The sequence below is a fragment of the Malus sylvestris genome, chromosome 14, assembly GCF_916048215.2.
Source record: "Malus sylvestris chromosome 14, drMalSylv7.2, whole genome shotgun sequence".
NCBI lineage: Eukaryota > Viridiplantae > Streptophyta > Magnoliopsida > Rosales > Rosaceae > Malus > Malus sylvestris.
The window spans coordinates 27,586,680-27,611,743 of record NC_062273.1 but is presented as its reverse complement, the minus strand read 5'-3'; the positions used below and the strand labels follow the sequence as shown (position 1 = coordinate 27,611,743).

General features: G+C 38.3%; 5 protein-coding genes across 14 annotated transcripts in view; 3 read left to right on the top strand and 2 right to left on the bottom strand.

Moving 5' to 3' along the window:
- Window positions 1-1,711: 1,711 nt before the first annotated feature.
- LOC126599755 (uncharacterized) lies at window positions 1,712-15,810 on the bottom strand. 6 transcript variants are annotated; one of them, XM_050266190.1, is made up of 2 exons: window positions 15,225-15,809; window positions 1,712-1,774 (listed from the first exon to the last, which is right to left on the bottom strand). In XM_050266190.1, the coding sequence occupies exon 1, from the start codon at window positions 15,623-15,625 to the stop codon at window positions 15,230-15,232; it is 396 nt and encodes a 131-aa protein (XP_050122147.1). In that variant the 5' UTR covers window positions 15,626-15,809; the 3' UTR covers window positions 1,712-1,774; window positions 15,225-15,229. The 6 variants fall into 6 exon arrangements, with proteins under 6 accessions (XP_050122147.1, XP_050122145.1, XP_050122144.1 ...); XM_050266188.1 differs by lacking the exon at window positions 1,712-1,774 and adding an exon at window positions 13,626-13,919 and having other exon boundaries at window positions 15,225-15,806; XM_050266187.1 differs by lacking the exon at window positions 1,712-1,774 and adding an exon at window positions 13,626-13,909 and having other exon boundaries at window positions 15,225-15,794.
- Window positions 8,837-12,363, top strand: LOC126599743 (uncharacterized). The gene is made up of 3 exons (XM_050266166.1): window positions 8,837-9,222; window positions 9,402-11,889; window positions 12,123-12,363. The coding sequence occupies exons 1-3, from the start codon at window positions 8,942-8,944 to the stop codon at window positions 12,150-12,152; spliced, it is 2,799 nt and encodes a 932-aa protein (XP_050122123.1). The 5' UTR covers window positions 8,837-8,941; the 3' UTR covers window positions 12,153-12,363.
- Window positions 15,811-17,099: 1,289 nt separating the features above from the next.
- On the top strand, window positions 17,100-22,153 carry LOC126599746 (nuclear transport factor 2-like). Of its 5 annotated transcripts, none has more exons than XM_050266171.1 (9): window positions 17,102-17,327; window positions 18,518-18,721; window positions 19,497-19,800; window positions 19,885-20,123; window positions 20,209-20,380; window positions 20,616-20,740; window positions 20,827-20,892; window positions 21,450-21,513; window positions 21,601-22,153. In XM_050266171.1, exons 2-9 carry the CDS (start codon window positions 18,542-18,544, stop codon window positions 21,846-21,848), a joined length of 1,398 nt encoding a protein of 465 aa, XP_050122128.1. In that variant the 5' UTR covers window positions 17,102-17,327; window positions 18,518-18,541; the 3' UTR covers window positions 21,849-22,153. The 5 variants fall into 5 exon arrangements, with proteins under 5 accessions (XP_050122130.1, XP_050122128.1, XP_050122126.1 ...); XM_050266169.1 differs by having other exon boundaries at window positions 17,103-17,327; window positions 18,540-18,721; XM_050266172.1 differs by having other exon boundaries at window positions 17,103-17,327; window positions 18,536-18,721; window positions 20,830-20,892.
- Window positions 22,154-22,391: 238 nt separating this feature from the next.
- On the bottom strand, window positions 22,392-23,187 carry LOC126599754 (uncharacterized). Its single transcript, XM_050266186.1, has 2 exons — window positions 22,931-23,187; window positions 22,392-22,773 (listed from the first exon to the last, which is right to left on the bottom strand). Exons 1-2 carry the CDS (start codon window positions 23,099-23,101, stop codon window positions 22,405-22,407), a joined length of 540 nt encoding a protein of 179 aa, XP_050122143.1. The 5' UTR covers window positions 23,102-23,187; the 3' UTR covers window positions 22,392-22,404.
- Window positions 23,188-24,145: 958 nt separating this feature from the next.
- The window catches only part of LOC126599757 (mitochondrial import receptor subunit TOM5 homolog), a 2,267-nt gene continuing 1,348 nt past the window's right edge, over window positions 24,146-25,064 (top strand). Inside the window, exon 1 of the mRNA XM_050266194.1 lies at window positions 24,146-24,313. Coding sequence (XP_050122151.1) covers window positions 24,227-24,313 — 87 coding nt within the window. The 5' untranslated portion in view covers window positions 24,146-24,226. The remainder of the gene's footprint in view (window positions 24,314-25,064) is intronic.

Here is a 25,064-nt window from a genome sequence, read left to right as displayed (position 1 = left end):
ATTGGTGGCAACGAGCATAATGAGCGGCAAATGGGATAATTAGGGATTTAACATATATTTCTATGTTGCAGTTGACTATTTAACACAATTCATTAAGATGTCTAGTTAGTTACGAGACTTTATACAAGAGACTTGTAACTCATTGAGTTTAGAACATTAACCCTATGCATTTGATGTCGGAGTTTGCGTAAAAAGAAAATACAAGATTTAACTAGCCCACCAAAAGTAGGTTAACGAAATCTAGGCAAGCACCAAAACTTGATAGAGTTGTAACAGCTCGAAATTTATGCGGCTGCAAGGAACGGTAGTGTAGGGTGTTTTTTACATGGCTATTCTGGTGCCACTTAGAAGTTAGAAACTAAGATTAACTACTAAGTTGCTGTTAGAAACTAAGATCAACTACTAAGTAGCTGTTAGAAACTAGGATTAACTACGTACTAAGTAGGTAGCTAGGGTGGCCCCGGAAGATTTAATCTACTAATTACCAAAAAGTCGCCCAACTTTGGCAGTCACGTAGAATTGTTAAATTTAATCAATGATAATCCGCATTAAAGTTTAGCAAACTAGTAATCAAGGAGACCTGAAATGGTTGAAAATCATGTGTTCTGCGAATATCAGATTGTGCGCCAATGCATGACACGTACCAGGCAATGGAATGCCAGATTCCATGCACCGGGCAATGGATATTGGATGTGTGGCCAAGAGTTCAATGACCAAGAATTGATCAGCCAAAAACACTGGTGTATACTATATACTAGAAAAACCTCATCTGTGTACAGCCAAAAGGCTAGTGGCAATAGGGCTTTTCCCAAATCTGGGAGGGCCTGGAGCTAATATGGGAATAATCACAAACAACAATGCATATTAAGATTTCGACAAGGCCTTGGGGAGGAGGAGAGGGGGGGGGGGGGGAGCAACAACAATGGGTGCATAAAAAGTTCATCCCCTTGATCCAGTCAGGGACATTCTGCTAGATCCCAGCTCACCGTCGTCAAAACTTGCTTAACTAAAAAAATTTCATTTCAGCCAAATTGCTGGAACATCAATTGCCTGCAATGTCAATTGCAGTTTCATCTCTTAAACGATGGCAATATACAAAACAAGTTAGAAACAACTAAAGACTATATAGGAAAGAGCGATGAGAAGCGAGATTCACGTAGATCGTTTGGAGTCCAGGCAAACCTATAACGTAGGTTTAAGGCATTTAACTCCAAATACCAGCCTTACTGCATTTAGTCTCCGAACGAAACTCCATTACAAAAGCATTTGACTTTGGGATTAAAGTTGATAACTTGAGATGAGTTTGGTTGTATAAATGAAACTCTCCTCAGAGTATGCTTATACTGACAATGATAAACAGCGAGAATCATCTAGGCTAGAACAATAATATAGATCAGAGAAGCTTGCTAATATTCGTTCTAAATCCTAAATGGTTAAACCTCGGTCTTCATATGGTTGAAGTTGGGAAAAGACAATCACAATGACACACAAGAATCGCAAAATTATTGCAAGAAGAAATCTTAAAAGTTAAAAAAAATAGAGCGATAATGTCATCCATCACAACAGCAGTTGCATTTGGAATTTAGACAAATACATTATTGGACAAACAAAAGGAGAAAAAAAATGGTTGTGTGAAGTACCCTTATTCATGTCAAACACAGCACTTCATTAAGTGAGCAGACTAGACAAACATCCATGCTAACATGAAAATCATCTCTTTAGTTTGACGAGAGGAACAAAATAACATAAAATATTTTTCCAGAATCCCATAAGCCTGCAAGAAGCCAAAACAAGCTGAGAGTCATTGATACAATATAAACAGGAAAACAATAAGCAAGCAACGCCAAATATAAGTACATAACCTTAGAAACCAAAGGATATAAAAATGCAAACATAACGACGAGAACCAAGGTGAGAAATGGGGAAAAGAGAGTAAAAATTAGGAAAGAGCATGTGGATAGCCGTTATCTCTATGTATCTTCAACGGGCCAATCATTTATGAAAAGAAATTAGCACATTCAGGAAGCAGCCAAATAGCTCAAAGGAAATTGAGAACCGTCACCAGAAGCAATGGTATCCGTCCACTTATGGATGTCAATGAAGTGAAAGCGATTCCTACAGATGGATTTCAATATCAAATCATTCAACAGAAGATACCACCTGTGAAAACCAGGCTTTGTGATTTAGTTTTTTCAATATGTCTTGAATTAAAGCTTCTCTGTCTCACAGCCTTCCAAACAAGAATAAAATAAGCTAAAATATTCTCTCTGTAGGTCTCGGGTTCGAGACTTGGGAGCAGCCTCTTCATAAATGGGGGTAAGGTTAGCCGACATTTACCTCTTCCAGACCCTGCGTAAAGTGGGAGCCTTGTGCACTGGGTACGACCTTTTATTCTCTCTGTTCTCTAGTCCTACCTTTAGTTCATCCCCATGGATGTTTCCATGAGTTCTTCCCAAAAGGAACTAGAAAAATCATCATGGATCTTTCTATCAGGTCAAAACATAATTCCAAGTGTGATCACCCAAGCCAGAGCATGGATTGTGCCAGACTTTAACTGATGCATCTCCAACAAACAAATTGAAGTTTCAACGAGATTGGAGTCATTGGACCACATAATACCTGTCTAATATCTATATAAAGGTTGGCCATGTGCATTAAGTTCCGTGACAAATTGGCGTTAGACAAGAGATGAGAGAGTTCAGGGAAGCTAAATATGAGCTCTCATGGTTGCTTGTTCTCTACCTACACCTTTATCAGCATTAAGGCCTCCAGCCTGACTTGCAGGCCATGCAGACAACATGATCCTAAATTCAGGGGGCAAATGACTCACCGCAATGAACAGAAGGTTTTACCAAGTGAACAATCTATGTTCTTTCCATTAACTTTCATAACATAGATGACAAATATAACAGTAAACTGTGCCAAAACAAAATAAAAGGCCCATATTTCCAATCCTCGAATCAGATACGGACTATGCCTCAAGGTTTAAGGTGTAAACTGCTGTGTTTGTGGTAAATTTACTGCTCATACTCGTATCAACTAAAGACTCGTTGAATCGAAGATTTTCATGGTTACCAGAGGCTATAAGGACGTGGATGGAGCACGTATAGAGGTCCATTAAAGCAAAAAATGCATCCTGCTTCAGCACCAGAGAAACTGAAATTGCACTAATCCAAAGTTACAGCTAAAACGCCGCTGAAAGCAGCAATTCCTAATCAATCAAGCCTCAAAGGGCATAAGATTTTATATCAACTAAGAACAAAATTACTACCCTAACTTCAGCATTCAGAATGCTCCAACCTAAACCCTAAACCCTATTATGACTAAAACCCTAAGACGCTCTGAAAGATAAGAACAAATTCTTTGTGATGGATGGATGATGATTTTAAAGTTTTGGATTCTCTAACTAAGGTATGAACCGATTTACGTAAGTTATTTTTATTTGATTTCAATTATTTTTGTTTAGGGTTTAGGAGTGTATTATCTGCAAAAAAGGGCTTTGTCAGCCCAAGTCTGTGTGCGAAACAAAAGAAAGAAAAAAAAGGATTTATGCCCTACTTTTTGCCGGGAAAAAAGGGGGAGTTTGTAAAGGAAAAATGGTCTTTAGTTGATGGGATTATGCTGAAATTAAGGCTATAACCATGCGAATTTCCATGGAAACTTTTTCAAAAGTAAGTGTTTTGGTGAGGGCAATTATCACCTATTCTTATTAATTTTGATTTCAATTTCTATCTACATAAAATCATGAATAATTGAAAGGAAAGATGATGTACCTAGTGACAATGGTGGTAGTGGCGGTTGTTGTTGTGGCCTCAGTAGTGGAGGTTGTGGTCATGGTGGCGGAGATGGCAACAATGGTGGTCTGAGATGGTAGTGGTCACTTTATTCTCTAAGGGCATGTTTACTTACTCGTAATCGGAATCAATTTACGGAATTAGATTCCAATTACGTGATACACATTTGTTTACGTAATCTTAGGGAATCAAAATACATGTAGGGTCCACATGCATTAAGGAATCCCACTCCTTATTTTGAAGGAATTGGACTCCCTATACGAGGGAGGTATTTCAATTCCTGGACACTTGAGGAATCCGGAATGGATTTCTTCTACCAATTATGCCCTCACTTGTTTATAATTATCCCAACATTGCCCTTCATTTGACACTCATCTAGCTCAGTTCATTCTCCATCTCTGTTAACACCACACCCTCCGTTGCGCAGAGCCACATCACATACCTTGCCTAATCTCCATTTGTTTCACCGAATCGCTGGACTCTTACCTGAATTTAACCGTTGCACTCTCAACCGACGTAGTGAACCGAGATCAAGACGGCAACTAGACCGCTCCGTGCTGGACCATGAATGGCCTAGCTATGGGGTGGTGGCTATGGAGCCGTAAGGAGGTGGAAGATAGAGACAGGGCAAGGAAAGGTAAGGATGGGTGAAGGGCAATGCAATTGGACCTTCAGGATGAAAGGGCGGCGTGGGAAAGATGGAGATATGGGGGATGGATGGAAATAACCATATTTTAATAAATAAATAAATAAATAAAAGGGGCCTTTCAGTAATATTGTTTTTAGATTTTAACCTGAATGATTTTCAAAATCTAATATAAATTATTATTATTTATAAACTTAGCATTCCAAATTCTTTACCCATTCATAATTAATGTATATTTTTTGTGCTCCAATCATATTAATAGATACAAATTCATTCAAAATTCAAATTATTATTATTAAAAAAATTCAACAACAAAACAAAAACAATTTAGGCATAACTTTCGATATCTTATTTTATTCATAGGTACAGAAATATTGCTACGTAAGTTTCGGTACGAATGTATCTATACAAATATGTCGGTACATAACTATAGTATCTAAATGTACATATGTAAGTAATATGCATATACATATATATGGAGAAATTCATCCACAATGGAAAATATATGATAATAATGACTTTTCTTATTGTGTGAACAATGATATATAACATTTTTATTATTTATGGGAATCAATATAAAACCTACAAACAAAAAACTCAATAATTATTACAACCTATTTAATATTAAAAAATTACAATTAAATGCCAAGGATTAAAATTAGTTTTTAATCTTAGACAAGGATTAAAATAGAATTTTCCGTAAATAAAATGTGATATCCCACATCGTTCAGGGGAGTGTATCCTCTAAGCCTTATGTGTATATTTCCATCTCTACCTAGTACGAGGCTTTTTGGGAGCTCACTGGCTTCGAGTTCGATCTGAACTCCAAAGTTAAAAGAGTTTGCGCGAGAGCAATCCCATGATGGGTGACCCACTGGAAAGTTCTCGTGTGAGTTCCCAAAAACAAAATCGTGAGGGCGTGGTAGAGGTCCAAAGCGGATAATATCGTGCTACGGCGAAGTCGAGCCCGGGAAGTGGTCCCGCTCGGGCGGGGATGTGACAATTTGGTATCGGAGCCAATCCTTGGGCGGATGTGTGTTGACGAGGTCGTCGGCCCCTAAGGGGGGTAGATTGTGACATCCCACATCGCCCAGGGGAGTGGATCCTCTAAGTCTTATGTGTATATTCTCATGTCTACCTAGCACGAGGCATTTTGAGAGTTCACTGGCTTCGGGTTCCATCGGAACTCTGAAGTTAAGCGAGTTCGCGCGAGAGCAATCCCATGATGGGTGACCCACTGGGAAGTTCTCATCTGAGTTCCCAAAAACAAAACCGTGAGAGCGTGGTCGGGCCCAAATAGGATAATATCGTGCTACGGTGGAGTTGAGCCCGGGATGTGATGGGGGCCTGGGCCAGGATGTGACATAAAACCTATTTATTTATTTTTATATCGATGAATTTTATTATATAAATTTAATTTAATTAATTTGTATGAAAATAATTTATTTATGTAAGGGCAATTTAGTAATCAACTTAGTTTTAATTTTGATTGAAGTGAATTAGTAAACAACTTATATAGACTCAACATCATTCCTACTCCAATTCCAGACAGTTTTAGTAAACAACTTCAACATGAATTTGATTCTGATTTCACCTCATTTCAATTCTTCCTCAATCAAATTCCTCTCAATCTGATTACGAATTAATAAGAGATAAAATGTATGTGGAAGGGTAAATATGTTATTTTCAAAACTTAATGAAGGTATTATAATAATAATTAAAAAATATTTATTAAAGGCTCAACTCAACATTTTATTAAAGTAACTTTTAAAAGTTAGTTTGCTTTTAAAAGCTTAAGGGTATTGCTTTTAAAATAAGGAAAACTAATGAAAAGATCTTAAAAACTTTGAGTTTTAATGATAAGGGCAAAATAAAGGGTAAAGTGAATAGTACCATGATTGACTTTTTAGTGTAAAAATGTGGTTTTTCGTTAAAGTGAACAGTACATGAACTTTTTGTTAAAGTTCCCTTTAAAATAAGCAAAGATATTTTACGTATATCAAACATTTTTTTTACTGTTTAATTATGATGTGAAGCAGTTTTTTGTGAAGAAAAAAAAATCAATATTAACGAGATCTTAGTGTTGATAATATTATTTGTTTTAAAAAAAAAATTCAAAACCCCTTTTTTTTATAATTTTTATTCCAAAATTAAAACAATCTTCCTTATTTATTTTTTCCCGAGGGTGCCTCTTTCTCTTGTTATCTTTTTAGCCCTCCTCGCTCCCTCCCCCTCGTAATGTTCTCTCTCTCTCTCTGCAACTTCACTTTGCTTCATCTCAGCCCACAGAGATCTCTCTCTCTCAAGCTTTCTCTCTATAAAGCTCAGATCGCTCCAAGCAGGTTCTCCAGACTCCTCTCTTGAATCTAACTTTACTACCTCTGCTGGTTAATTTCACATTTAATTTTATTTATTCGTCAGTAGTGATTGATCTGTAATATCATGTTTCCCAAACAAATCTCTTCATTGCTTTGGATGTTGGTGCTGATAAATTTCTGTGCTTTTCCATATTTTGCTAAATTAGGGTTTATGGAATTTTAATCAGATATTGTTTTGTTTATCGTTATAGCTGTTAAGTTCTGGGCATCTTCATTTTTTCAGCTGACCCTTTTTTTTTCTTAGGTCAAATTCACATGGTCTGTTCCATTTGGGTTTTATTGGGATTTCTATAACATGAATAAATACTTCTGGGTTTTTGAAATTGTTTATAATTGTTAGCAAATTTCCGCGATTTGAGCATGTATGTAGGGATTGGTTTCTAATGTGTGATTTATGGTATTGTGATATTACACTTATGATTTAGTACTTGTTACTCGAAACCGTTTGAGCTCATCATCCTTGGACTTGACTTAGCTTATCGGATTATTGGGGTTTGGTATTGCAGTTATTATGTTGCTAGTATTCTGATTCTCTTGTTGCAAATATGATATTCACAATGTATCAGTGCTTATGCTTCTACATTCTTTATCAAATCTTACTAGATTTTGTGGTGCTTAAAGTTTGATTTTATTTGTCATATTTTTTCAATTTATTGATTTTTTTATTGGTTGGTTATGATTCTAATGTGTGGTTTATGATATTACACTTATGATTGACTTCTCGAAACCGTTTTAGCTCATATTACTTTAACATACGAGCTCAAAGACAAAGCCTTTTGGGCTTTTAACTTCAACTTAAAGTGCCCGTGTGTGCTTATTGGGTTATTAAAATTTCTCGTTGTCGTTTTTACTTTGCTATGTTGTGGATCTCTTGTTACAGATATGATATTCACAATGTATCACTTGTTATGCTTCTATATTCATTATAGCGTTGTTTTTTATATGTATTGATTTTCTAATTGGTTGAAATGGGTATGTGCTTACCGCTGTAAAAATTTCGAAGGTTGTTTTTCTTTCATGCATTTGTTAGGTCTTGAATAACTTAAAAAAGCATGTTGCTATGGCTCTCGTGTTGTTATCATGTGTTTTTCTTTTAACATCTTGGTAGTTTCTTCAATATGTTTCTTACTAATATTACGGATTTTAAACTCTCTGTAGATAGTCATGCAGGAAGCGACTCCTGCCCCTGCTCCCAATGCCCAATTTGCCTTCGTGGAGCAATATTACCATATTCTTTCCCCATCTCCACAGTTAATGCATAGGTTTTAATTTTTATCAGGATTCAAGCTCTCTGAGCAGGACGGATATCAAGGGTAATATGACAACAGTGACAGCCATGGAAGTAAGTATTCTTTCAATATTTTCATGACGCAGTTTCTACTTCAAGCTCATGGTTCAGTTTTCGCAGAGATTATTTCTAACAAGTTTTGAGATTTGACTTTCAATTTTTGTATGGCTTAACATGAATTAGGCAGTGCTTTTCTGTATGTTTCGGATTCAGTTTTTCACTTTAACACATTTAAGAAAGTTTAATTTGTAGCAAGCATGTAGAAATATGTATATTTTGTAATGGTTGAACATGAATTTGGCAGCTTTTACATTGTTGTATTAAACTTTTCAATAAGTGCATGTTGAACAAATACACAGACAGGATGTCTTTGATGCTTAAGGCTCCAAATTTAGACATTTATTGACCAATTGTAACTAGCCTATACGGTAACATTTTTATATGATACGGTGGCTGATTCAGATGGCCAATGCTCTAGTCATGAAATGATGAAAATTTTGTATTTAGGCATTAACTGCATGTTGAACATGTCACAGTATAAGAAGCGAGGCCTTTAATGAATCAAATTCATGCCCTTTTTCAGGCCAAACCTTTGGTTTTGAAAATCTTGAAATATTGTGCATCACTTCTTGGACTTGATAGAAATTGAATTATAGAAACCTAATTTTTTTTTTGTAAATAATAGAGATGATAATTACGTTTGTTAACATTGCATTATCTTTTGGAACAGGCGGTGGGTGAAAAAATTCAGTCCTTAAATTACGGAGACTATACGGCAGAAATAAAAACAGAAGATTCCGTGCATACTCAAAAGGAGGTTAAGGATGGTGCTCGTATGGATGTTTGTAGGACGGAAAAGTCTCAGGAGACTAAAAGGGCTAAGTTTGAATCAGTTCCTCCAAAGGTGGATGAGTTTGGGAGATTGGTCAGAGAAGGTTCCAGTGATAGTGACTCTGACGATTCACTCTATAATAAAAGGTATAATAAAAGAGGTAGAAGTCGAATACATAGCCGTAGCCGTAGCCGTAGCCGCAGTCGCAGCCGCAGTCGGTCTCCTCTTGATAGCAGGAGGGGAAGTTCATGGAGGAGAAGAGAGAAGCGAAGCCGTTCTCGGAGGTACTTCCAACTGTGCTGTATCTGCATTGTTTTGTTTGGTGGGCTGTTTAATGTTGACTTGAGTTTAGGTCTGAGGCATCTAAATTGCCGGGGTCTTTATTTGTCTTTTATTATGATTTCATAGAGTACAGTATCTGAGGGGAATAATAAATATTCCTCTTGATTGTTTGTGTTCCCAGTCGGTCTTCTAGGAATCAAAGAAGCAGGAGTAGGAGCAGGTCCCCCACATTTAGGCGCGCAAATGAGTTCAGAGATGGCAGTAAGAGACAGGACCGGCGCCACATTCCAGAATGTTTTGACTTCCTTCGAGGTAGATGCTACCGAGGAGCACACTGTCGGTATATGCACCGGGAATATGACAAGAATGATGGTTCAAGGCAACATAGGAGCAAACCAACACTTTTCGAGTCTCAGCCTGGTTTCAAAACTTTTGGGATTAAGGAAAAGGTTGATGAAATTAGAGCTCGGGAGATGCAACTCTGTGAAGATGCGCCTATTGCTAGAAAAGATGGTCAGTTGATTGATGCTGAGAAAATGAATTGTGAGAGTTCTAGAGTCACAGATATTGCAGTGCAAGTGAAACAAATAGTTCCTGAAAACCTTAGGGAAACCACCACTCGCATTCCTGACGGAAAAGAATTTCACGAAGTGCAAAAATCTCACCACCCACCCCCTCAGCTAATAAGCAATGCTGATAATATGAAGTCATCTGATGGTACTTCCGAGGATGTGCTTCCTCTTATGAATAAGTCCGTAGTAGAGCAACCTCAAAAGGCTGATTGTCCATCTGTTCAGATGGAAAACTCATTCATGACTGATCTGTCACCGGTTCGAGCATCCACGACTTCTCCAAATATGGTTTCTAGTAGTGAGCCTTTACCAAATGCAACTGCGTCGACTAATGTGTGGCCCATCAAAAGTTCTAATGACCAACCACTTTCGTCACAATTCATGGCTCCTAATTCTAAAGAGTTACCTCTTCCCAGCATCTCTGCTGCAAATGTTCCATATCTTTCAGAGCTGCCCCTTCCTCCACCTCCTCCTCAACCTTCACAAGGTGCCAGTGCTGTTCATGCTCCACAGATGCATAGGGATTACAATTTGATGCCACTCTGTCCACCGCAGTCTATATCTTACCAAGGTTCCTTACCCAACCAACATGCTCAGTTCTCTCTACCACCAAATTCCCCTTGGACATCCTTACCCCCGCCACCTCCACGACCACTGTATGATTCATCTTTAAATGCAGGAACTACCGCACCAGGTGGTTCTTCACAGTTTCAGCCGAACCATTTGGTTCCAAGGAATGACTTTGGTTCTCAGCCTTCTATCAGGCCTTACTCAACTGTATTGCCTTCTCATTCTCAGGCTGGTGATTTTCTGCATCATATGTACCCTCCAATGCAGGAATTTCCTCGCCCTGTGTTGCATAGAGCAGATTTTGGATCAGGCAACTCATCAAGTCAACCATTTGGAGGCCTTGGTCATATGAGAGAAGACCGCTTTACACATGCTCCTGTGCAGGATTTAAGTTCTTCACACGCTTTTGCTCATGGCAACACACACCCACAACCTGGTCCTCCTTCACAGGAATTGACCATGAACAAATTGCAAAATTTCTCTGGTGACAATTTTCCTTCTGGCGACCTTTTAAATTCATCCTTACAGATTCATCCCCGTTCACAGAACCAACAGCCAACCTATAGCACACAATACCCTGTTGGTGATGGCATCTTGGGTGTGCCTGGGAAGACTGGTGTGCAATACCCTGTAGGTGATAGCATTTTGGGTTTTCCTGGGAAGGATGGTCCTATGTCCCAATACCCTACAGATATTGTGGACAGAAATCAATCGTCTCGCCTTCCTGAATTTGGGGCATCTAGAATACCTACACATCATAATCCTTACGCATCTACTTTTGAGCAGCCACTATCCTCCAAATTCAGTTCTAACATTCACAATCAAGACAACGGTGCTCCCTCTGGTAACATGTTTGATACTCCCTGCAATTTGAGCCAAGTTCTTGTGGATGGGCAAGGTGTTGGCAGTGTTGGATCAAGACAGACTACTTCATCACCAAGTTCTGCTAGAGCTGCTGGACAGCTTTTGCCCAAGTCAGGTGGTGAGCAGTATGATCCACTTTGGGACAGCATTGAGCCATCATCAGCTTTGCTCAAGAAACATGGTCATGGTCAAAAACAGGAATCTGCCGGTGATTCCAATATCATTGTGAGGCTCAGTGAGAACAAGCATAAAGAGGTTGAAACCGTTGCATCAGCTACATCTCTGGATATTGATGAGTTTGGTGAGACAGCGGATGCAGAAGTGGGTGTTGTTGAGGACGAGAGTCTGAGTGATCCTGGTGGTGCAGCAAACATGGCTGGTGAGATTGAGATTGATCAGGTGGAGTCTCCAGGGAAGAGCAAGAAGAAAAAGGATTCAAGATCAACGAGACTTTTCAAGATTGCTATTGCAAATTTTGTAAAGGAAATTCTGAAGCCATCGTGGCGGCAGGGTAATATGAGCAAGGAAGCGTTTAAGACCATTGTCAAAAAGACTGTTGATAAGGTCTCTGGAGCCATGAAGAAGCACCAGATACCCAAGTCAGAGGCAAAGATAAATCACTACATTGACTCGTCACAGCGGAAACTGACAAAACTGGTGATGGTAAATACTTTTTCCTATTCCTTTCTGCTTTTAATGACATGGTGGTGTTAGTTGATTGGGATTTTGACACAAGGCACAGTGGCACACCCTCTTAAACTTCTCCATAAATTAATTTTTTGTTCTCTGCGTGAAAAGAGGATGAAATTCATAGTTTGAGGCCTGATGCTTTCGGTCTTAGTGCGAGAACATGTCGCGTAGTTTGATCTTCACCGTTTTCTCTATATGATCTGCAGGGTTATGTTGACAAGTATGTGAATGTGTAGACGTCAGCTGTGTTGAAGCAACCAACCAGCACGCAACGGCACAAGTTCTTGAGGGTGTCATCTCGGACCAAAAGAGAAATGGATCTCTCAATGAAGATTAAAGTAGAGCCTTAGACCTTTTGCAGTAAGTCACAACTATATAAACAGTGATCATTGTATACTATATATATAGTGTGAATTCTAAGAAGGTTGATTGAATGGTTCGGTGAAATGCGGTTATAATTATAAGTTAACCATGCTGGGAAAATTAATAGTCAAATATGTAAATAAGACAATCGATGCGGGGTGACCCAGTGGTTAGGGATGAATTCTAGGTCTGTATTGCATATGGCACGTCCTGGGTTCAGTTCCTAGCGCTCGGGAATCACGCGGTGGTAGCCAAAAGAGGTTGAAATGCCTCTTTGAATCTATCTGTTCCCCGTAAGGGTGGATTGTCTTGGGGAAGTTACTAGTTGGTCCCTTTTGAAGAAAAACCATGTAAACAAGACATGATAGATGGTGACAACGAGCATAAGAGCGGCGAACGGGATAATTAGGGATTTAACATATATATCCATGTTGCAGTTGACCATATTAACCCAAAATTCATTAAAATTTCTAGCTAATTACGAGATTTTATGCAAGAGACTTGCAATTCAGTAGATTAAGAACTATGCACTTCGCCCAACTTTGGCAGTCACGTTGAACTGTTAAATTTAATCGATGATAATCCGCATAAGCTTTAGCCTTTAGCTAGTAATCAAGGAGAGCTGAAATGGTTAAATCATTTGTTGTGCGTATATCCGATCGGGCGCCCGTGCATGGCATGTAACGGGCAGTGGAATGCTAGATACCATGCACCGGGCAATGGAACTATTCGATGTGCGGTCAAAGGTTCAATGGCCAAGAATTGATTGGCCGAAAATCTCCGTGGATAATATATAAGGAAAACTAATGAAAAAGTGTATAGCCAAAAAGCTAGTTGGCAATAGGGCTTTCCCAAATCTAGGAGGGCCTGGAGCTGTTATGGAATGATAACAAGATCACAAACAACAATGCACATTAAGATTTCGACAAGGCCTAGGGGGCAACTTCCCCTTGATCCAGTCAGGGACATTCTGCTAGATTCCGACTCACCCTCGTCAAAATTGGGAGTTTTAACGAAAAGCCCACGGTACTGTTCACTTTAACGAAAAACCACATTTTTACACTAAAAAGTCAAATCTTGTACTATTCACTTTACCCTTTATTTTCCTTATCGTTAAAACTCAAAGTTTTCAAGCCCTTTTCATTAGTTTTCCTGTCAAAAATTTGCTTAACTAGAAAAACCCGTTTCTGCCAAATTGCTGGAAACTCAATTGCCTTCGATGTCAATTGCACTTTCATCTCTTAAACAGTGAGATCAGAGAAACTTGCTCATATTCGTTCCAAATCCGAAACCTAGGTCTTCATACGGTTGCAGTTGGGGAAAGACAATCACAGTGACACACAAGATTTACAAAATTATAGCAAGTAGAAATCTTAGAAGTTATAAAAACGAGCGATAATGTCATCGAATCACCCAACTGCGGTTGCATTTAGATTTTATACAAAAACATTATTGGACAAACTAAAGGATCAAAAAAAAAATAGTTGTGTCAAGTACCTTTATTCACGTCAAACACAGCATTTCATTAAGTGAGCAGACTAGACAAGCATTCATGCTAACATGAACAGCATCTCTTTAGTTCGACGAGAGGAACAAAATAACACACATATTTTTCCAGAATCCCATAAGCCTGCAAGAAGCTAAAACAAGCTGAGAATCACTGATACAATTAAACACGAAAGCAACAAGCAACCAACGCCAAATAAGTACATAACCTGAGAAGTCAAATGATAAAAAATACACAAACACAACAACAGGAACCAAGGAGAGAAACAGGGAAAAGAAAAACTAAAAATTAGGAACGAGCACGTGGATAGTCGTTATCTCTATGTATCTTCAACGGGCCAATCATTTATGAAAAGAAATTAGCACATTCAAGATGCAGCCAACGAGCTCATAGGAAATTGAGAACCATCACCAGAAGCATAGATTGTGCCAGACTTTGACTGATGCATCCCCAACAAACAAATTGAACCTTCAACAAGATTGGAGTCATTGGACCACATAATACTTGTCTAATATCTGTATAAAGGTTGGTCATGTGCATTAAGTTCTATGAAAAATTGATGTTAGACGAGATGAGAGAGTTCAGGGAAGATAAAAATGAGCTCTCATGGTTGCTTGTTCTCTACCTACAAGGTTATCAGCATTAAGGCCTAAATTCAGGGGGCAAATGACTCACAGAAATGAACAGAAGGTTTTTGTACTAGGTGAAGAATCTATGTTCTTTCAATTAACTTTCACAAAATAGATGATAAATATAACAGTAAACTGTGTCAAAAACAAAACAAAAGTCCCATATTTTCAACCCTCGAATCAGGTACAGACTATGCCTCTCATACTTGTATTCAACTAAAGACTCGTTGAATCGAAGATTTTCATGGTTTCCTGAGGCTAGAAAAGATGTGGATGGAGCACCTACAGAGGTCCGTTGAAGCAAAAAATGCATCCTGCTTCAGCATCAGAGAAACTGAAATTGCAATAATCCAAAGTTACAGCTACAACGCCGCTGAAACCAGCAATTCCTAATCAATCAAGCCTCAGAAAGCATAAGATTTATCAACTAAGAACAAAATTGCTACCCTCACTTGACCATTCACGAATGCTCCAACCATAAAGCAGACACAAACACAAACTCAACAAACTCAAAACAACAGAAACCACCTTCATCACGAAAAACCCGAAACACAAAACCTTTTTCATTTCTGTCGAGCTATTAACCAAACTAAAGGGATCAACTTCCTGCACAATTCTATTCCAAAACACAATAAAGACTCCTCCTTTTGCATATATATCACTCCATTAGTAAACTTTCACAAAAAAAACTAACCAAAAAACACAAAATTCCACTTAATTTGCAGAATGCCCAAAATAAAAACCCTAAATTAAATTAATTAAAGCCTTAAACTATCAACTTAATGAAAAATTGGATGAGGGAAACGAACCCAATTCATTTCTGGTAGCCTCCACCTCGAGCATTGTAATCCTCTTCAACGGCTTCGGCCAAGTAAACAGGTGGGAATTCCGAGACGTTGAATGTCGTCCTCTCCTTCATCATCTTCTCCACATCCGCCTTCTTCAAAACGGTGCGTCTAATCGGTGGCCGGTTGCGCCTCTGGTCGCGGGTATAGTACTTGATGTCGTACACGGTTTCCGGGTTGGAGGTGGGCACGCAGGCCTGGACCTTGGTCGTGGCTGGGCACTCGACCCTGTACTCGAGCGCGCCGGGCACTGCTAATTTGTACTCCGGGTCGGCACACGGGCCGGTTATTTCCCACGGTTTCTTGAAGTACCGCTTTAGGGTTTGAGCGAGGGATGACACGGCGGTGGAGACCGATTTCGCCATTGGAGAAGTTTTGAGATGCAGATCAGGTGAGAAATTCAGACGAACCAATAAAACTAAAATATATTTATAAAATTAAAATTTATTAATAAACTCACCCCCATTTAATTACTTTCAAGCAATTTTTCTCATACGTTCTATTATTATTGTTAGAACCCTAAAACGCTTTCATAGAAAAAACAAGCTCTTTTTGACACATTAATGATGATTTTGAATTTTAAATCCTCTAGCTAAAGTATGAATCGATTTATTCGGGTAATCGTGAAGAAAAACAAGTGTTTTGGTGTTGGCATTGTCCTTTTGCCCAAAATGATAAATTAATTATCGCTAATTTTTATTAATTTTGATTTTAATTTCGAGTAATCGTGAAGAAAAAGGGACGTACGTATTGGAAGGAGAGTGAGAACGTATGCTTTGATTTTATGTTTTTATTTTTGAAATAGGTACAAAGATAAATTTACATATTGAATTGGATTTGTGAACGTAGCTTAGGTTGGAAATTTGGTTTAAAGAAATATTGATAATTTAATTAAAAAACTATGGGTGTATAATGAGCTTATATGAGTTCAAATTAAGTTTGTTAGAATGCTCTTATGTATTCGTTCTGAAGATAGTATTTTATCACAGTGATAAAAAATAAGCATATATATCCAGTAGTGCGAGTTCAATCTCTACCAACTCCTCGTCTCCCTAATAATCAACTTCTAACCTATTAATGTTATCCCTTTACTAAAAAAAAATACAAAACCAAGCAAAAAGAAAATAGAAAGGGCTCAAGAGTGTACTTTGCACCGACCCAAATCATGGACTTTTTCTCACAACTTTGGGATTATTCTACTATCTATAAATCTTTAGGATGATGTTATCTTCACACATCTTTTTACTTTTCACATCTTTTTCTTAATTTTCGATCGTCGGTTCAGATGAAATTGAAAAAGTAAAACGATTGAAATTAGAGTAATGTTATTCATACTATGTTTTTGTATTACATTTTCATACCACCTTAGGTGATATTTGATATGAACAGCCACATCATTTAAATTAATCAGATTTTTAAATTTAGCTCATTATTTAATAACTAATAATTAAGAAAAACTAGTTACTTAAATGATGATTGTGGTATACGATGAGTCTTCCTACTTCATTTTCTTTGGTTTTGCAATTTTTTCAAATGATGTGACTGTCCACATCAGATGCCACCTAAAATATTATAATAATGTTATGTAAAATTATGGTATGGATAACATTACTTTTGAAATTAGCGTGTGAAAAGTAAAAATACGTGTGGGTACTGAATAGCACCACCCAATTCTATTACTTAAATTACAAAGTTGAACGTTGACCAAGATAAAATCACAATGTAAAGTTAGTAAACCCATCCCATCATTTCCTTCCCAAATTAAAAGATCCAAAAACCCCTTTTTAATATTTTTATTCCAAAATTAAACAATTTTCCTTATTTGGGTTTTCCTGAAGGAACCTGCTTCTCATGTGATCTGATCAAATATATAAAAAGCTTCAGCCTTGAGCAACTTTCCCCACTTTCTTCTCTCTTTTTAGCCCTCCTATCCTCTGGCACTGTTCTCTCTCTCTCTCTCTCTCTCTCTCTCTCTCTGCAACTTCACTTTGCTTCCTCTCACCCCACAGATCTCTCTCTCTCTCTCTCAAGCTTTCTCTCTCTAAAGCTCAGATCACTACCAAGCAGGTACTCCAGAGTCCTCCCTTGAATCTGACTTTCTTTATGTTTACAGTTTACTGCCTCTGCTGGTTAACTTCACATTTGATTTTGTTATCTGTCAATAGTGATTGATCTGTTCATGTCATATTTCCCAAACAAATCTCTTCATTGCTTTGGATGTTGGTGCTGAAAAATTTCTGTGCTTTTCCATACTTTGCTAAATTAGGGTTTATGAATTTTAATCAGATATTGTTTGTTTTATCATTATAGTTGTTAAGTTCTGGGCTACTTCAGTTTTTCAGCTGACCCCCTTTTTCTCTTAGATCAAATTCACATGGTCTGCTTCATTTGGGTTTTATTGGGATTTCTATAACATGAATAAATACTTCTGGGTTTTTGAAATTGTTTATAATTGTTAGCGAATTTCCGCGATTTGAGCATGTATGTAGGGATTGGTTCCTAATGTGTGATTTGTGGTATTGTGATATTACACTTGTGATCAAGTACTCGTTACTTGAAACTGTTTTAGCTCGTAATCCTTGGACTTGACTTGTGAGCTTATTGGGCTGTTAAGGTTTTGTTTTGCAGTTATTAATTATGTTGCTAGTTTTCTGATTCTCGTTACAAATATGATATTCACAATGCATCATTGCATATGCTTCTGTACTCTTTATCAAATCTTTCTAGATTTTGTGGTGCTTAAAGTTTGATCTTATTTGTCTTATTTGTTCAACTTATTGAGTTTTTTATTGGTTGGTTATGATTCTAATGTGCGGTTTGTGATATTACACTTGTGATTGACTTGCTGAAACCATTTTAGCTCATGGTACTTTAACATAGGAGCTCAAAGACAATGCCTCTGTGCTTTTAGCTTCAACTTAAAGTGCCCGTATGTGCTTATCGGGTTATTAGAATTTCTCATTGTCGTTTTTACGTCTCTACTTTGCTGATTCTCTTGCTACATATATGATATTCACAATGTATCACTTGTTATGCTTCTATATTCATTGTTGTGGTGTTCTTTGAATGTAAAGATTTTCTAATTGGTTGAAATGGGTATGTACTTTACGCTGTAAAAATTTTGAAGGTTGTTTTTCTTTCATGCATTTGTTAGGTCAAGAATAAAAAAGCATGTTGCTTTGGCTCTCTTGTCGTTATCATGTTTTTCTTTTATCATCTTAGTAGTTCCGTCAATATGTTTCTTACTAATATTACAGAATTTAAACTTTCTGTAGATAGACATGCAGGAAGTGACTCCTGCCCCTGCTCCCAGTGCCCAACTTGTTGGCAATGCCTTCGTGGAGCAATATTACCATATTCTTCACCAATCTCCAGAGTTAGTGCATAGGTTTTATCAGGATTCGAGCTCTCTGAGCAGGATGGATATCAAGGGCAATATGACAACAGTGACAACCATGGAAGTAAGTATGCTTTCATATATATTCATGACGCAGTTTCTACTTCAAGGTTCACGGTTCAGTTTTCACAAAGATTAACATGAATTGGGCAACTGTTTTTCTGTATGTTTCCGATTCAGTTTTTCACTTAAGGTATTAAAGAATGTTTAATTGGTAGCTAGCATGTACAAAAGTATATATTTTAATAATTTTATAATGGTCTCGGGTTCGAGACTTGGGAGCAGCCTCTCCATAAATGGGGGTAAGGCTAGCCGACATTCACCTCTCCCAGACCCTGCGTAAAGCGGGAGCCTTGTGCACTGGGTACGACCTATAATGGTTGAACATGAATTTGGCAGCTTTTCCATCATACATTGTTGTATTAAACTTTTCTTTATGTGCATGTTGGACAAATACACAGACAGGATGTCTATTTGATGTTAAGGCTCCAAATTTAGACATTTATTGACCAATTGTAACCAGCCTAAACAGTGACATTTTTTTATATATAGGGTGGCAGATTAAGATGGCCACTGTTCTAGTCATGAAATGATGAAAATTTTGGTATATTGGCATTGATTGCATGTTGAACATGTCACAGTATAAGCAGTGAGGCCTTTAATGAATCAAATTCACGCCCTTTTCCAGGCCAAACATTTTGTTTTAAAATCTTGAAATATTGTGCATCACATCTTGGATGTGATGTAAACTGAATTGAGAATCCTAAATTTTTATCGTGAATAATAAATGTTGATGATAAATATTACATTTGTTAACATTGCATTATCTTTTGGAACAGGCAATAGGTGAAAAAATTCAGTCCTTAAATTATGGAGACTATACGGCAGAAATAAAAACAGCAGATTCTCAGGAGTCTTATGAGAAAGGGGTGATTGTTCTCGTGACTGGATGCTTGACTGGAAAGGACAATGTGGGAAGAAAATTCGCGCAGACATTCTTTCTAGCTCCACAGGAGAAAGGGTACTATGTATTGAATGATGTTTTTAGGTATATTGAGGACAACGAATCGTTGCCGACCAATACTGCCTCAGTCAATGGCATCAACGAAAGTGCTCCAGAAGCTATTGTGACAGCAGAACCAGGTTGGCATTAGTTTTCTTTCTCAATATATCTTTTTTTTTGTTTGTTTTGGCTATTGTTTTCAAATTGCTTTTATGTCTTTCCAGAGCCTATTCATGCACCTGATCATCTTGTGGTGGACCCTGCAATTCCCTTTGAGGAAGAAGATCTCAATAATGGTGCTGAAGTTTGTGATCCTTCAGATAATGACGAAGGATCAGTTGTTGAAGACGAGCTTGTGGAGCCCCCAGCTCTCCCAAGTCAGAATCTTGCAGAAGTTGATCCAACTCCTGATCCTGCCCCTGAAACTCAGGAGGATGCTCCAAAGAAATCATATGCATCAATTGTGTGTTAAGGCCTATTGTTCACTTTTTTAAGAGAGTATTTTTACTTTTCATGTCAACTGATATTGATGTGTTTTTACTTTTTAGTTATTGAAGAAAAGCATGGCCAGTCCTGTCCGTGTGGTTCCCCACACTGTGAGGACAGTATCTGCAAACACTGACCATCTACCTGCCGGTCCTGCAAAATCATTTCCTGCACCAGAGGCATCACCTCCTACAGGTGACGCTGCCCCTGAAAGCAGCCATTCTCATGAGGAAGGTAAATAATACTCAGCTTTCTGTCTTCGTGTACTCTCAAAAAACAAAAAAAAAGTGCTCAGCTTTCAATGGTTGGGTTGCTTAGCTAACTACCATAACGCTTGGCTGAGTTATACTCTCATTTACTCTTTCATGAATGATGCCTGATCTGGTAGCTATTTATTGTCATGCAAACTGCAACATCAAACTTATTCGTGCAATGGTTTATTATCTAATTTACAATTTATTCTTTGCAGCGCCTGAAGGTTACTCCATACATGTACGGAATTTGCCGTATGATGCAACAGTGGGACAACTTGAGAAGGAGTTCAAGAGGTTTGGACCTATTAAGCGTGATGGGATCCAAGTCAGGAGTAGTAAGGTATTCTTCATTTGTATAATTCACTTCCTGATCCAACTGATCATTCTTTGGTGTAGCCTTACAGTTCCTATATTTTGGCTTTCTAGCAGCAAGGATTCTGTTTTGGCTTCGTTGAATTCGAAAGCTTGAGTTCCATGCAAAGTGCACTTGAGGTACTGTGCTTCACTTTCATATTCCACTTGTCAAATTCCAAGTTTCTTTAGGCCTGGTTTTTTTTAATACAATTAGTGTTACAGATTGGCTCTGGGTACGACCTTTTAGTGTTACAGATTGGCTCGTTTAGTTCAAAACTAGTGTATGAAAATTGCAGAAATATTTTGAGTCATTTATATTGGCCCAAGAACATTTTGTTTGTATTATTGGCTAGTAGCCACGAGGCCCAAATGTAATTTGCTCATTGGCATTAACATGAGGACATCTTTGCTTTCCCGATAAAAACAGCAAGGACACTTATTTTGAGTTGAAAAAGGAGGTATTGTCGCTCATGCATATCTACGGGTGTCCCCAGAATCTTAGATCTGTTGTTTGAGTAATAGAAAATTAAAATCTCCAGTGTGTTTCGTGTTACAACCTCACTGGGATATAAGTGCAGTTTGATTGGATTCGCAGACTGTAATGTGTTTATTAATAGTTGTGGGTGCATCGTATGTTTCCACAGCTTGTATCATCATATGTTATCCAATTTTGAACTTGTTGAAAATCGTTGCAGGCCTCACCTATCACCATTGGGGATCGCCCAGCAGTGATTGAGGAAAAGAGAACCTCAACTCGAGGTAAGCTGTGGTTTATAGAAGGTTGCTAGATAAAAGACAACTCCTATTTAAATGATGTTAAGCTAACAAAGCTTCTGGATGTTTCAGTTGGTGGTGGGAGAGGGAGGTTCGCTTCAGGAAGAGCTGGCTATCGGAATGACAATTTCAGGGGTCGTGGGAACTATGGTGGTGGCGGCCGTAGCTTTGGCAGGAATGAATTCAGAAACCAAGGTGAGTTTTCTGGGCGAGCCAGGGGCTCGGGAGGACGCAGTGGAGATGGTTATCAGCGGGGGAGTTCCAATGGAAGAGGTGGGCGTCAAGGTGGCGGAAACCGCAGTTCTGTTCCCCCTACTTGACGCTTTTTGAGAGAAAGTGGTGGATAGACAGTTTTTTTCACACAGCCAAGAGGGTCACTTTTTCTTTCCCCTTCTTTCCTTCAATCGCAACTTGCTGGATAAAGAGTTGTATGGAGCTATTAGAAATTTAGGGTTTTTGTTAAATTCCGAGTTCCTACAAAGATTCGCGTTTTTCCCCCATTTTCCCTAACCAATATTTTATCTTTAGATCATTTTTATAGAGCTTACACGGTGTGAGCAAGTTGTGTTAGTTCAATGTATTTCTACGAATCCAAATCTACATTTATGTTATTTTGATCTTGAAATTTCTTTGTCTCCATTTTCTTATCCATGCTTGTTGACATGGTAGTATGTTATATAGATATGTCTAAAGCATTCACAATTGCACAAAAGAGCCACAATAATGAGGGTCTCATCCTGAGTGAGGAGACAAGCTTTCATGCAACGGGAATGTCACAGTGTCGATTTGCAAAACCAAGACCGGCTTAGGATATCGTCACTGTGGCATCTCGATGGAAGTTTTGTCTCTCCCAAGATAGTCCAAGCACATGAAATTTCAAATGGATTTCTGCAAACTGGATACAAGATTTGATGCAGCAAAAGCAGCAGAACCACCCACTATTGCAGCCAAAGCAACAACAGCTTGTAGCCCTATCTCCAAAGGAGAATCCTCAGGCACAAGATAAACAACAAATGGACCCAAAACCAGCAATCCTAAGCCTAGACTCAACAATGCCCCGGGAGTTCCCGGGTCGGTGGCTGCAGATAGGATTCCGAATTCCTCCGCCTTGGAGAGCAACCCTAGCTTCTCTATCGTCGACAATGAGAGCCCGGACTTCTCTGCCGCGGACAGCAGGCCGGCTTTCTCTGCTTTGGTCAGCAGCTTCAGTTGCTCCACCCTTGTTAGCAGCTTCACAGATGAATTCTGCAATGCAAAGTACACCCCATTTGCATTTTTTTACTTATTTGACAATAACCAAATAAAATACAACATATAATGAACGATTTCACTTCTAATACCACCGAGGCCTTTTGTAATAAAACCCGTCGTACATATTTTGAAAGAGAGGAAGATTATTAACCTTCTTGGAGCTGACTGTGTTGGTAGCTGAAGGAATGGGTTTCGTGGTAGCCATGGATTGGATGAGGAGAGGGGAGGAGGAAGCAAAGTTGCCTCCTTTTGCTGCTGCTGGTGCTCTGAAAGCGAAAGGCACACCGCCGGCGCTGCAGCTGTAAAATGCTCTGGCCTCCATTTTTCTGTGTGTTGGTGGTGGCTTTCAGTGATGTTTCTTTTTCAGAGAGATGATTGAATCCTTGAGGATGGCTATGATTTGGGCTTAAATTAGTGGCCAAGGAAGATCAGGTTCCATTGCGAGCGTGTCACCACTTGGATGGCTGGATGGGAGAGGGAGCTTGGTGTCCCTAGATATTTTCTTTTTCTTTTGGGGGTCAACTAGGCTTTTTCTTTTCTAATTTTTTTTTAAAATTGAATTTGGTTTTGTTTTGTGTGAACAAAAAAGTTTAGGGTGTGATTAGTCTCAACATTAGCGCCACAGCATACTATAACTTTTAGTCAGAAGAACTTACGCGTGACATCTAATTGCCAGCTGTTACAACGAGACTCGAACTTTGGTGGGGCGACAGACAAGGTGGGGACCTTACCAACTAAGTGAACCCTCACTGGCATTGAATTTGGTTTTTATAATTGTTATCATCAGCAGATTTTCACGCTCATGTTTAGAATCTCGCATACAATTGTTTATTTATCTTCGTCGAATTAAATAAATAAAACTAAAACGATAGACAAGATTAAACAAATTTGTGTAATAGAGGAGAAAAATATGAGTGTTAATCATTTCCCTGGTTATATTACAAAATGTTAAGTTTTACGTATGACTCATCATCTCTTGACAAATTTACTGACGACAACCTAATATCGAACTTCGATTTCCCATTTCGTAGTAGTAAATGTTAAACTCAAAACATAGATACTAACAAATTTGATGAGTCAAAGTTAAGGGTGCTAAATTAATATGGACCATATATTTTTGAAATTTATTTTGGCACTCCAAAATTCTTATTATGCACTTTAACCTTTTATATTTAGAAAAAATAAAATACACTTGCGAATGATGCACAATGAAACTTTTGAAGTGTCAATAATACGTCTAACGGTTGTTGCTATACCTAATAAAGGGTTTTCAATTTTGTATGTCTGAACAGTTTTCTTTTTTTTTTACCCTTTCGATTTTGTATTGAGTGACCAAGTAAGTGAGGTTGTTTCGGTAATTTAATTGCCTTCTCCCTTTTACAAACCCCCAAACCTAAACCCTAACGCAAATACTCTCCTCCCTCTCCTTCTCCTTCTCCACGCGTCAATGGCGGACTTCAACGTCTCACTCGAAAAGGCGAAATTTTTCTTGCAGTCGCAGTATCACGACGAGGAGAAGTGGGCTCTTAACATGGTACTCTCTCAATTACTCTCCTACTTTTCGATTTTGTACGAAGCGTGAAGAGTTGTTTCTTGAATCTCTTGTTTCCAAGATACATATAGATATATAATTATATATGTTTATATAAATTTTTTGTATGTTTTGGCTAATAGTATGTGGGAAGATTTTGTATTGTTTGGAGCATATATTGCTATACTATGACTTGCGATCGCGATTCATGGATTTTTCGGAATGTCTGTTATGCAGAATTCTCCGATTCGCGATGAATCTTGTGTAATGGTTGCGGGATGTGAGTGGCCGGGCAGCCGGTTGTATTGCGCGATTGTCTGGCCACTCTATCCTGCAGCTGTCCCGCAAGATTTATTCCGCATTGGTGAAAACCTAGCCTGTTATGTGCATGAGATTAGTAATGGGAAAGCTAATTTTTCGAGTTACGAGTGCAAGCGTTTCTCATGATTCATATGTGTCCGGTAAATCAGACTATTGTGTGTTTTGATTTGATGATACAACAACAACAAAGCCCTTTCCCACTAAGTGGGGGTTGGCTATATGAATCCTAGAACGTCATTCCGCTCGATTCTGTGTCATATCCTCCGTTAGATCTAAGTACTCTTAAGTCTTTTCTTATAGTCTCTTCCAAAGTTTTCCTAGGTCTTCCTCTACCCCTTCGGCCCTGGATCTCTGTCAGTAGGCATTCTTTGCATATGTCTAAATCACCGTAATTGATTTTCTCTCATATTTCCTTCAATTTCAGCTACTTCTA